The following is a 12,070-nucleotide window of genomic DNA, read 5'->3' as shown; positions in this document are numbered from 1 at the left end:
TTTGCGTGGAGCCCCAGATCTTTGTCGATTGACAGTCATTTTGTACTTCTTCCATTTTCTTACTATGGCACCAACAGTTGTCTCCTTCTCGCCCAGCGTCTTACTGATGGTTTTGTAGCCCATTCCAGCCTTGTGCAGGTGTATGATCTTGTCCCTGACATCCTTAGACAGCTCCTTGCTCTTGGCCATTTTGTAGAGGTTAGAGTCTGACTGATTCACTGAGTCTGTGGACAGGTGTCTTTCATACAGGTGACCATTGCCGACAGCTGTCTGTCATGCAGGTAACGAGTTGATTTGGAGCATCTACCTGGTCTGTAGGGGCCAGATCTCTTACTGGTTGGTGGGGGATCAAATACTTATTTCCCTCTGCAGAATGCAAATAAATTCATATACTTTCCACAATGTGATTTTCCGGATTTAATTTGTGATGTGCTATCTCTCACTGTTACCAATAACCTACCCTTCAATTATGGGCTGCTCATGTCTTTGTCAGTGGGCAAACTTACAAAATCAGCAAGGGATCAAATACTTATTTCCCCCACTGTATTCTGTTACCCTCTTGTTCTGCTTTTTGTATTTTTTGATCTGCTTTTTTTCTTTTGGTTTGCTATTTCTGTGGCAGATCTTTGCCTTTTTTTTTGTTTTTGTCTGGGGGATCTACAGCCAGTCAGTTTTTCAGGATATTTATAGCGAATACATTTGTGAGAGATTTTTTCTCGTGCATATTCATGGCAGATGTCATGGAAACCTTAACTGGCTATGGGTCCTCACAGAGAGATTTCAGAACCACTGCTTTAAGGAAAGGTGTTGATCAAGAGAGAGAAGCTGAGTGCTGTATTTTTGTTGTTGTGTTGGAATGGCTCAGAATGAACAGGGTTTGTGTTTGTGCCCTCCTCTAGACTGGTACCGTAAAAGCTGTCAAATATTTAGAAGATGTTTGGCCCTATTGGGTCTCTGGTATTCTTTCAGGTTAACTGTATAAGGCTATGCCAGGTGTCTGCTACCTATTATATATTGTGTTCCAGATTTAACTAAAATGAATGATCACGTTCCACCACATGTTTCCTCTCTCTTTCCCCCCTCCCTACATGAAAATTAATACCTTGGCTGGCGGGGATGCCCAAGCTCTGCCCGTTAAAGATGATGTTGCTTGCCCCCCCCCCCCCCCATCTATGCATCTGATTGGCAGGGTACTTCTCTGTGTGCTTCTAGCTGCTGATGCCAGCATTCCCCATACATACTCAGTTCATGAACTGAGAATGCGCAGGGGTCCAGTCTCAGCAGCTGGAAGCATATCGCCAACTTCACCACTGTGGAGATAGCTGGGGGGGTGGGGGGCTCAGGCAGAGGGAACATCTTTAGCTGGCAGGTGCGGATATCCCCAGCCAGCAACACCGACCATGTGTGCCACACAAAACATATTAGCATGCTATCTTGTATCATGTGTACCATAGATTGCCGACCCTGTGCTCACCAGTATGTGCACTAGTAGAAGTCAGTACTATGGAATCCATGAGCTGGTACCGATCCATTGCAGTGCAAACTAATCAGCTGGGCTTGCATTTGATCTGGAAAGGAACTGCAGTGGTTTGTGTAGGCCAAGCCTTTGCTTGAGGCATGAACAACTCGAGGAAGATGATGAAATGAACAACTCGTTGGTGTGGCTCCAAAATGATCTTTCTGCATTTTTTTTTGATTAACTGAGTTTATTCTCCCCTTAACCAGCTGTGTGTTGTCTTTCTCCATCTTTTGTCTTCTCTTCTAGATGAGGAACCTTTCCTGATTTTCGCAAATCGCTATTACCTAAGGAGGCTCAGCTTGGATGGTACCAACTACACACTGCTGAAACAGGTAAAGTGACAGCCCCGCAACAAGCTCTGCTGTATTTAATGTGACCAGATCACACGGCGTGCTCAGTCTGTTGATCAGTGTTACAGATAGAGAGAGCAATTTTCAAAAATGCAGTTCTGTCTGAAAATTGCTCACTCTTCTCTTGAGTAAAAATGCATGTGTGGGGAAAAGCAACCTGCTTACTTCTACCCATGGCAAGAGGAAGCAGTCTTAGATGTGGATTTAAATTCTGGTGGATAGGGGTTGAAGAGGGCAGAGTTTGCTTTTTCAAAACTGTATTTTTCCAGGGAAGTATATCCACAGAAAAAGCGGAAAGAGATCTGTTTGAGTGCTTTTTGCTTTTTCATTTTCAAAGGGAAAATGTGCACATGCTTTCCTTTTCAGAATTAGCTTACGGTTCGCAGGTTAAGGTACTTGTGGACTTGCACCTACCTTCATAGTTCTCACAATCACCTTAATGTTTCCCAGGAAGAAATGTGTTTTGTAACACACAGATCTGTGTTTGATTTTCATACACATCCTTCTTTTCTTCTCTAAAATCAGCTTTGTACAGTGGCCACGCTGGTAATAACAATCCTTGTGATTCTGTTTTTAATATATTAGTTCAAAACTTCTCCTATAGTGGTAACACACCACATTTTCCTTCATTACTGTTAGTGTTGGCGCAGACTTGGGATTTTGTTTTTTTTTTTTGTTTTTTTTTTTTACTTTTGAGCCTACGAGGAAGCGCTGTGGATTTCTATGCAACCAGTGGCCCAGGTCACACAACTGAAATAAAAGCAGGAGTGAAAGAGCTTGGGCGAGGGTGGGGGGGGGGGGGGGGGGAGATGCCAGGTTTGATGCATCAGCACTGTTCGTATTCAGCAGTGGATGTAAGAATAAGGGGGGCATTAACCAGGGCAATTGTTCTGGGCCTCCAGGCCCCATTCCTGCCCAAAGCTGAAAAGTCCAACTTTTCAATGGGCTTTGAGGCCCCTTTTCAAAATTTTGCCCTGGGCTCCAGCAGGTCTCAGTCCCTGCTAAAATGCGGAGCTAGCTGGAATCTGGAGATTTCTTTTCTGAAAGAGTTTACACCTGCTGCTTTTGACACGTTCCTCTACAGGGCTTGAACAATGCTGTGGCTTTGGACTTTGATTACAGAGAGCAGATGATCTACTGGACCGATGTCACTACTCAGGGTAGCATGATCCGCAGAATGAACATCAACGGGAATGACGTTCAGGTCGGTGTGGCTGCTCCACGTGGCTCTTATTCCTTCTTCCCCTACATGGCAAAGCACTTTGAGATGTTGGATTTGGGCTGGGTGTTTAGAAAGTGTTCAAAGTAAGCATCAAAGCTTCTTAGGCATATCTTGTTATAAGCTTGATGTTCGTGTGCTGAAAGACAGCCCAAAACTGCACTCAACAATTTAGTGGTCTCCCTACTCCCAGTCCTTTCTTTAGTAACTTATGATATAAGCAAATGCTGCATTTTCCTGTGGTCTAAATCCAGGTAAAATCCTAAGCTGTATATACAGGAACCTAGAAAATATCACCACTCAGACATATAATTAGTACATGTCCCAATATGATTTTTAAACGGTAGCTCTAAGTGATAATTAATAAATTACATCACCATCATTACCACAGGTCAGATCATTCTTGAATCAAAAGTCAGCAAGTGGGGCATTTGATTGTCCTATATCTCAGGAGAAGGGATTCAAGACTGCTGATCTTTGTACCATTTATCTACTTATTTTTTTTAGGCCAAGTTTATTTATTCAAACTTTCCACTTAGCAAAACATGGCCATTTGGTAGCCCAGCAGTTCTGTGTACAAGTCACCAAGTCACTCTTCAGCTCTGCTCTTCCTTGCAACAGGATTTCTGCCTTTGGAAATAGATGTATAAATCATGTTTCCTGTTTCCTATTTCAGATTCTCCATCGTACTGGCTTAAGTAATCCTGATGGATTGGCAGTAGATTGGGTTGGCGGGAACCTTTACTGGTGCGACAAAGGGAGAGATACCATTGAAGTATCCAAACTTAATGGAGCTTATCGCACTGTGCTGGTAAACTCGGGCCTGAGAGAACCCCGGGCTCTCGTGGTCGATGTGCAGAACGGGTAAGAATTTCAGTATTTTCATGTAGGCTGAGAGAGGTCCCATGAACACTACCTCCCCTCCCAATTAAAAAGCCTGAAACACTAGGCTCTCTAAGCTAATGCTGGCCCTTTGGGCTAGCATGACTTTGGACAACTACTGTGTTTTCTGACATCCATTCCTGTGTGTCCCAGGCAAATGTAGTTAAAAAAAATAAAACCCAAAACAAAAAGCACCAAGAGCCTTCAAGACCGGGACATGTCCTTTAATTGATAGATGTAGAAATAATGTTCATCAGTGACCCGACACAGGCCATGTTTCGGCACACAGTGCCTGCATCAGGGGTCATAAGTCAGTAACCTTCAAAAATAAGGAAAGGCTAGCCTTCCACCGAGGCTCCAAATAGTGGTAGTTGACCTTCAAATCAGTCAAAACTCTGGCGTTTTGGTATCTTTGAAATAAACAAGAGTTTTGACTGCTTTGAAGTTCAACTATCACTATTTGGAGTACCGCTGGTGGGCTAGCCTTTCCTTATTTTGTACACTATTTCTACTTATATCAATTAAAGGACATCTTCCGGTCTTGAAGACTCTTGGTGCTTTTTGTTTTGGATTGCTTGTTTTGTACTTCGTATCTCTCTCTGTTTGACTTAAAAAAAAAAATCAGAAAGTGAATCTCGCCAGAAACATTTCATTTAACAGGAGATGTTTTCTCTTACTTAGGTACCTTTACTGGACAGACTGGGGTGACAACTCGCTTATCGGTAAGATAGGCATGGATGGCTCCAACCGAAGTGTGATTGTTGACAGCAAGATCACCTGGCCCAATGGTCTTACCCTGGATTATGTCAACAGCAGGATATACTGGGCTGATGCTCGAGAAGACTACATTCAGTTTGCTAGCCTCGATGGTAGCAACAGGCACACAGGTGAGGAGAAGTTCAAGTGCTCTGTGCATGTGCATGTCTGGGCATGTAAAATATACTGTGGATGTTGCTTGTGCTTTAGCTGCTGCCAAGCAAATCCTCTTAAGTCTAACCTGTGTATTACTTAGTCCCAACAAACAAGCCTTAGGGGTAAGTGAAAATGGTGTACCCAAAATACAGGTGAGTCCTAGAACCACTTGAGTCTAATATTGTTGAAAACACACACATTCCCACCAAATATGATAAAAGGTGCCCTTGGCCTGTAAGCACCATCAACAAGTAGCATTGTTGGGGAACATAGTCTTTAATTTCACAGGAGTATAATACCGATGCATTCTTGTATCCCACTATTATCCAAAATCAAGTTTTGGTTCAAAGTGTCTTACAGTTTACATTATAGGTGAGAATTGCAGTAATAATTTTTCACTTCCATAGAGAGAACTTCAATAGTCTGTGTGTTTATCTTTAGAGTTTTCGGAGGGGTAACTTTGAAGTAGTAGGACCTTAAGTTATGTTGTTGTCTGTAGGGTTTTTTGTGAGGTAGATTTAGAGGGGCATAATCGAACGGCCGGCGATCTATTTTGGCGGCGGCGCAACAGCTGGCCGGAACCGTATTATCGAAAAAGATGGCCGGCCATCTTTTTTTTCGATAATACAGTTTAGCCCGGCCAAATGGCAGAGTTCGCGGGGTTTCAGATCGCCGGTTTTGTTTTTCAGCGATAATGGAAAAAAATGCTGGCCATCTCAAACCCGGCGAAATCCAAGGCATTTGGTCATGGGAGGAGCCAGCATTTGTAGTGCACTGGTCCCCCTGACATGCCAGGACACCAACCGGGCACCCTAGGGGGCACTTCTAACAATGTTTAAAAAATATACAAATAGCTCCCAGGTGCATAGCTCCCTTAACTTGGGTGCTGAGCCCCCCAAATCCCCCCAAACCCACACCCCACAACTCTATACCATTACCATAGCCCTTATGGGTGAAGGGGGGCACCTACATGTGGGTAGAGTGGGTTTTGGGGGGGTTTGGAGGGCTCAACACTTAGCATCACAAGTGTAACAGGTAGGGGGGGAGATGGACCTGGGTCTGCCTGCCTGAAGTGCACTGCACCCATTAAAAACTGCTCCAGGGACTTGCATACTGCTGTCAGGGAGCTGGGTATGACATTTGAGGCTGGCATACAGGCTGGCAAAAAAGGTATTTATTTTTATTTTTTTAGTGTGGGAGGGGGTTGGTGACCACTGGGGGACTACGGGGAGGTCATCCCCCATTCCCTCCGGTGGTCATCTGGTGAGTTGGGGCACCTTTTTGAGGCTTGGTCGTGAAAATATAAGGACCAAGTAAACCCGGCGAAATACTGCTTAACGACGCTTTTTTTTTTCCATTATCCGTGAAAGCTGGCCATCTGGTAGCCACGCCCATGCCCGCCCATGTCCTGCCGTCGCTACGCTGCCGACATGCCCCCTTGAACTTTCGCCGGCGCGGTGATGGTGTCAGAAAAACCGCTTTCTATTATACCGATTTCGACGCTTTTGAGAGATCGCCGGCCATCTCCCGATTTATGTCGAAAGATCGCCGGCGATCACTTTCGAAAATAAGCCTGTTAGTGAGTTAGGATGTTGATAGCAGTGGGGCAATTATTTGTGTGGTTTTCTGAGGTGTTTTGATGAGGTAGATTTGTAGAGGTGGTGTGTTGATATTTTGTGGTGTTAGGTTATACATTTTTTTTGAAAAGGTAGGTTTTTATTTCTTTCCTGAATTGAAGATAGTGATGCTTCTTATGGCCTTTGGTAAAGAATGGTCCCAAAAAACAAGAAGGCAGACGATCCACAAAATCCAATGTGGAGGCAAAAAAGAGCAGATCAATCAGTAGTATAGTTGAAACTTTATTAGAAAAATAATCGCCCGACACAGACTGTGTTTCGCCTACAAGGGCTGCGTCAGGGGCTCTAAAATAACGAACAATATTAAAACAAGTTTAAAACATATATAAAACCACAAATAATGTATATAGAAACATATTGTCTCAATTGAATACATGAACATGATACTTGGAAGGGAAAAAGGGGGTAAAAAAGGATACCATGATGACAAACATAAAAAAATATATATTACTATATATATTGGCCACTAGAAACGTCTCAAAAAAAATAGATAATTAAATGATGCTTCTTATGGCCTTTGGAATAGAAGTCCATCATTTGGAGCCCAGGTAGCTAAATCCTGCTGTGTAGATGGTTTTATAGGTTATGTTTCTGCAGTTGAGTAGGTGCAGGAGTAGGTAGCCTCTGAATTCTGGACTTGCATTTCTTAGGGATAGGTCAATCATATCTAGCATATATTCAGGTGCCATTCCAAATAGTATTTTGAAAATAAGACTACTCGTTTTCAAAAGTAGTCTTGTCTTGATTGGTAGCCAGTGTTTTGAGTAGTGGAGTTGCTCTTTCGTATTTCGATTTCCTGAATATTAGTCTTGCTGTTGTGTTTTGGATGGTTTGCAACGATTTTAGTGTGGTTTCCTTGCACCCTACTTATGCTGCATTGTCAGTTGTTATAGTATTGTCGATTGTATCATTATCCGGAATGATTGTTTGGGAAAATAATCTCTTATCCTCAGTTTCCTTAGTGTTTTGAAGCATTTTGATGTTACTGCCGATACTTGACTGTCCAGCGATAGATGTTTATTGAGGATAATTCCTAACATTTTTGGTTGTGTTTCGATTTGGTATGTTTGATGATTTATTTTGAAGTATTGGTAAGATGTGGGGTTGCATGGGCTGGTTAGAACCAGGAATTTTGTTTTGTGTCTGTTTAGTTTTAGTTTGAAAGTTGTTGCCCAGTTTTCCATAAGGTCCATGCCTTAGGAATCCATTGAACCATGTTTTACTGCTCCGTTGATTCCCATGTTGTCGAGTAAGGTCATTAGTGTTGTGTGATCAAAGTCAAACACACTTGCCATGTCGAATTGTAATAGTATGTTTTTTCCTTGGCATATTAAGCTTCTGAATTTCAATATCAGGGTGGTTATGATTGTCTCGATATTGTGTTGTGGTCTGAAGTCTGATTGGGAGTTGTGAAAGATAATTGTGTCATGTATTCCATTAGTTGCTGTGCTACAAGGCCTTCCATCGTTTTTGTCAGTAGTGGTATTGAAGCCACTGGTCTGTAGTTTGTGATGCCGCCAATTTTGCTTTTTGTGTTTTGGGGGATTAGTGTTAGTACTATGTCGGCTTTGTCTGTTGGGAATTGTCCTTTTGCAAACATGTATGCAGGCCTATTTTTGTGGGGGTACTTGGGGGTACTGAGTACCGGCACCTTTTCCATTGTCTGCTAAAATTGACCCATGGACCCCAAGTTTTTAAATGAAAGAGCTCAGGCTCTACCCACCAATTCTGCCTTGTCATAGATTCTGTGACTGGTTGCAGGGGACTTGGCTATTGTGGGGTGGATCCCTCAGTGATCACCCCGCCCCTGAAGGGTGTGGCCTTGCATTTGAGTACTGGCACCTTTTTGCTAGGAAAAATTGCACTGCATGTATGTGATATGTTTGGTGAAGCATTCGATGACCCATTCAGGTGAGTCTTTCATCACGTAGTTAGGGCAGTTGTCTAGCCTTCAGTATGCTTGTGCGTATTTTGTCAGTAGCTTCTTTACTGTGGTTAGTTCGGGGGGATTTAAATGTGGACCAGGTTCTGTCTGCTACGGTGTGGATGTTTGTTTCATAATCTTATAGAAAGTTCATGGTGGATGTTTGTGAATTTGCTAGGTTTGGTCTTGTGTTTGCTATTTTGTTTTTAAAGTGTTGTGCAAGCTTATCTGCAGTTGGTGGTATTTCAGTTGATGCCAATATGTCTTGGGTTTTCAGTAGTTTGTTCATGAATTTGAATATTTTTTTTTCCTATTTGTCTGTTCAAGGTTCGCATATGCGCTGCAGTGCTCTGCTTTTGCCTTTTTAATGTTATTTGTATACTATCTTATAGCTTTTCTCCATATGGTTTTGTTTTTGGCCCATGTTCTTTCAAGTTTTCTGCACATTTTTTTCAAGCACCCAGAAGAGCCCTTTCTGCCCCCAGGGCTCCCTGTGGTAGACTGAGTGGGGGGGAGCAGTCAGTATCTGCCCCCTTCCAAGAACCTGAGGGGGAGGGTGGGAGAATTGCCTGTCCTGCTGCCACGACTTCAGTTCAAATATACAGTACTTCAGCTTCATATAAGAGAAATATGATGATAGAATTCCAGATCAGTGTTTATATGTTTTCTACTACCAGTTATTGCTACTACATTTCACCACATATGAAATTCACAGCCACACTGTCGTATTTTAATTTGATCCCCTTATCTGCCACTGATCTTAAGCTGTTCTTTCTCTGCAGTACTGAGCCAGGATATCCCTCACATCTTTGCTCTGACCCTCTTCGAGGATTACATCTATTGGACGGACTGGGAGACCAAGTCTATCAACCGAGCCCACAAGAGCACTGGTGCGGACAAGTCTGTCCTCATCAGCACTCTTCACAGACCCATGGACATCCATATCTACCATTCCTACCGGCAGCCAGATGGTACGTAAGCGCCTAACACATTTTTTCTAGGCTCCTTTATAACTGAAGAGCTCTGTGATGATTGTGGAAGCTCACTGGGATGAAATTGTAAAATAAGCACACTTCCTCCTCTTAATGTAACATGTAACATAGTAGATGACGGCAGAAAAAGACCTGCACGGTCCATCCAGTCTGCCCAACAAGATAACTCATATGTGCTACTTTTTGTGTATACCCTACTTTGATTTGTACCTGTGTTCTTCAGGGCACAGACCGTATAAGTCTGCCCAGCACTATCCCCGCCTCCCAACCAGGCTGTATTAACCACCCATGGGTCATGGATTTGATATACCGCCTTTCTGTACTGTGAGTACTACCAAAGTCGTTTACATATATTACATGCAGTTACGTTTTCTGTCCCTACTTGGCTCACATTCTTAAGTTTTTGTACCTGGGCAATGGAAGGTTAAGTGATTTTCCCAGGGTCACAAGGAGCAGCAGTGGGAATTGAACCTAGTTCCCCAGGTTCTTAGCCCACTGCTCTAACCATTAGGCTACTCCTCCATTCCATTAGGGTTGTAGGCAAAGTTTTTTGGATGTCGCCAGCCCCTCTCCCCAAAATCCAATAGTGCCCTTTCCCTCTGCCCTTCTCCTTAGTTCAGCAGCACAACTTATCTTGCTTCCCAGGGATAAAAAGTAGCACAAAGCCACCATCGGTCCATGATATTGTTGGCTCTCCTGATCCAGTCCATCAGAAACAGGAAGTGATGTCGGAAGGGGGGGGGGGGGGACTAGCAGAGCCATTAGTGGCACTGGCTGATGGCAGCTGTATACATTTATGCTGGTTTTATCCCTGGAAAGCAGCTGCACTGGAGAGAGGGAAAGGGAGAGAAGGAAGATCCAGAGCAGGTCCTGTGCTCAGGCTGCTTTTCCTTATGGGCTTCCCTTTTAGGCTGGGCCTGGGGCAGCTGCCCTCTTTGCTCATTGGTAAAAATGGAGCTGGAAAAATATGTTGATAAATACAGGCATATTGTTTATGCATCTAATTGGTTGTGCTATGAGACTGCCTGTAGAATGCAGAAGGAAGGGTCTTGGCACTGCCACTCAGACCACTTCTACGTCCATCACTATAGCAAATTAAAGAAGCAAATGAAACCCCAAACGCTCTGCCAGGATTTTGCTTGCTAAAAAAGAATTTCTTGAGCAGGAGTGTTTTGGGTAATGATCCCATTTTCTCTGGATACAGGAACATTTGTTGTTTTTTTCACTATGGCTTATCCTGATAGGGAGCGGAATAGATTGTGACAGGGTTGATAGCGGAATTTATTGATTCTTTGCTCTTGATGACTCAGTTCAGCAGTCAGGGTGATTTCTGTACTCTAGGGAGGGGCAGTTTTCGAAAGTCTGCACATACATTTCCCCGCAGAATTTGCAGGCGTTCTGAAATGGAAAGTACGCACTTTCTTTCTGTTTGAAAATTGCTCAGGATAGAGGCACCTGTAGAGTTCTGCACCTGCCTTTTCTGTGGATATTTCTTTTCTGAAAAGCAGTGTGTAATTTTGAAGCCAAAGTTTGCATATTATTGCTTCTCCTGACCTAACTTTGCCTTTAATCCCACCTTCTTTTTGCCCAAGTAAGATATGGAGGGTAACTTTGTTTCTCCGAGGACAAGCAGGCTGCTTGTTCTCACTGATGGGTGACGTCCTCGGCAGCCCCTCCAATCGGAATCTTCCTAGCAAAGTCCTTTGCTAGCTCTCGCGCGCCCGCGCGCACCGCGCATGCGCGGCCGTCTTCCCGCCCGAAACCGGCTCGAGCCGGCCAGTCTTCTTTCGTCCGCACTCGGTACGGCTGTGTTTTTTGTCGTGTCGAGCCCCGGAGAGTCGACCTCGCGCGTCCGTTTTATATTGACGTGTTTTTCTTCGGAAAAGTTCTGTAAATTTGTCGGGAAGTGCTCCGAAAACCCCCTTGGGTTTCGTTTTCCCCTTCCCGTATTTCCAGTTTTGCCCCGGTAAGTTTTCTTTCGTCGTCGGGGTAGGCCTCTTTTCGGCCTCGGTCGAGATTTTTTCTCCCTTAAAGTTTTGGTGCTCCAAATTCGTCATTTCGGATTTTGACTTCGCCGGCGTGATTTTTCCGCCCATGACATCGAAGCCTTCCAGCGGCTTCAAGAAGTGCACCCAGTGCGCCCGGGTAATCTCGCTCACTGATAGGCACTCTTCGTGTCTTCAGTGTCTGGGGGCCGAGCACCGTCCCTAGAACTGTAGTCTGTGTTCCCTGTTACAAAGGCGGACTCAAGTAGCGAGATTAGCCCAGTGGAACGTTTTGTTCTCGGGCTCTTCGTCGGCATCGGCACCGGGGTCATCGTGTGCATCGACGTCATCAGCGTCCAGACCTTCATCCTTGGCCGCCAGTGCATCGAGTGCATCGAGGCATCGGCCCTCTGCATCGGTGCCGAGACATCGGATAGCTGCATCGACGTCGGTGGTACCGGGACCTCGTCTCCTGATGTCGTCGGACGGTGGTGCATCGAGTGGAGTGCAGGTGAGGGCTGTCCATTCCCCTGCTGGTGGCGGTGAGCCCTCGGGTGGGTCTCCTCCTACCCTGAGGGCTCCTGCGGTACAGCCCCCCCGAGATCGACCCTATTCGGTCTCGGCCCCGAGGAAGCGACGGATGGATTCTA

The 12,070-nt window shown here is 44.5% G+C and overlaps 1 protein-coding gene across 1 annotated transcript in view; it reads left to right on the top strand.

Moving 5' to 3' along the window:
• LRP1 (LDL receptor related protein 1) overlaps nt 1-12,070 on the top strand; it is a 612,781-nt gene that overhangs the window by 489,595 nt on the left and 111,116 nt on the right. Inside the window, exons 57-61 of the mRNA XM_030196646.1 lie at nt 1,766-1,851; nt 2,954-3,073; nt 3,765-3,952; nt 4,652-4,857; nt 9,226-9,414. Coding sequence (XP_030052506.1) covers nt 1,766-1,851; nt 2,954-3,073; nt 3,765-3,952; nt 4,652-4,857; nt 9,226-9,414 — 789 coding nt within the window. The remainder of the gene's footprint in view (nt 1-1,765; nt 1,852-2,953; nt 3,074-3,764; nt 3,953-4,651; nt 4,858-9,225; nt 9,415-12,070) is intronic.

The sequence above is a fragment of the Microcaecilia unicolor genome, chromosome 3 (assembly GCF_901765095.1).
Source record: "Microcaecilia unicolor chromosome 3, aMicUni1.1, whole genome shotgun sequence".
Classification (NCBI taxonomy): Eukaryota; Metazoa; Chordata; class Amphibia; order Gymnophiona; family Siphonopidae; genus Microcaecilia; species Microcaecilia unicolor.
The sequence above is the reverse complement of the archived record's forward strand: the minus strand, read 5'-3'. Positions and strand labels throughout refer to the sequence as shown.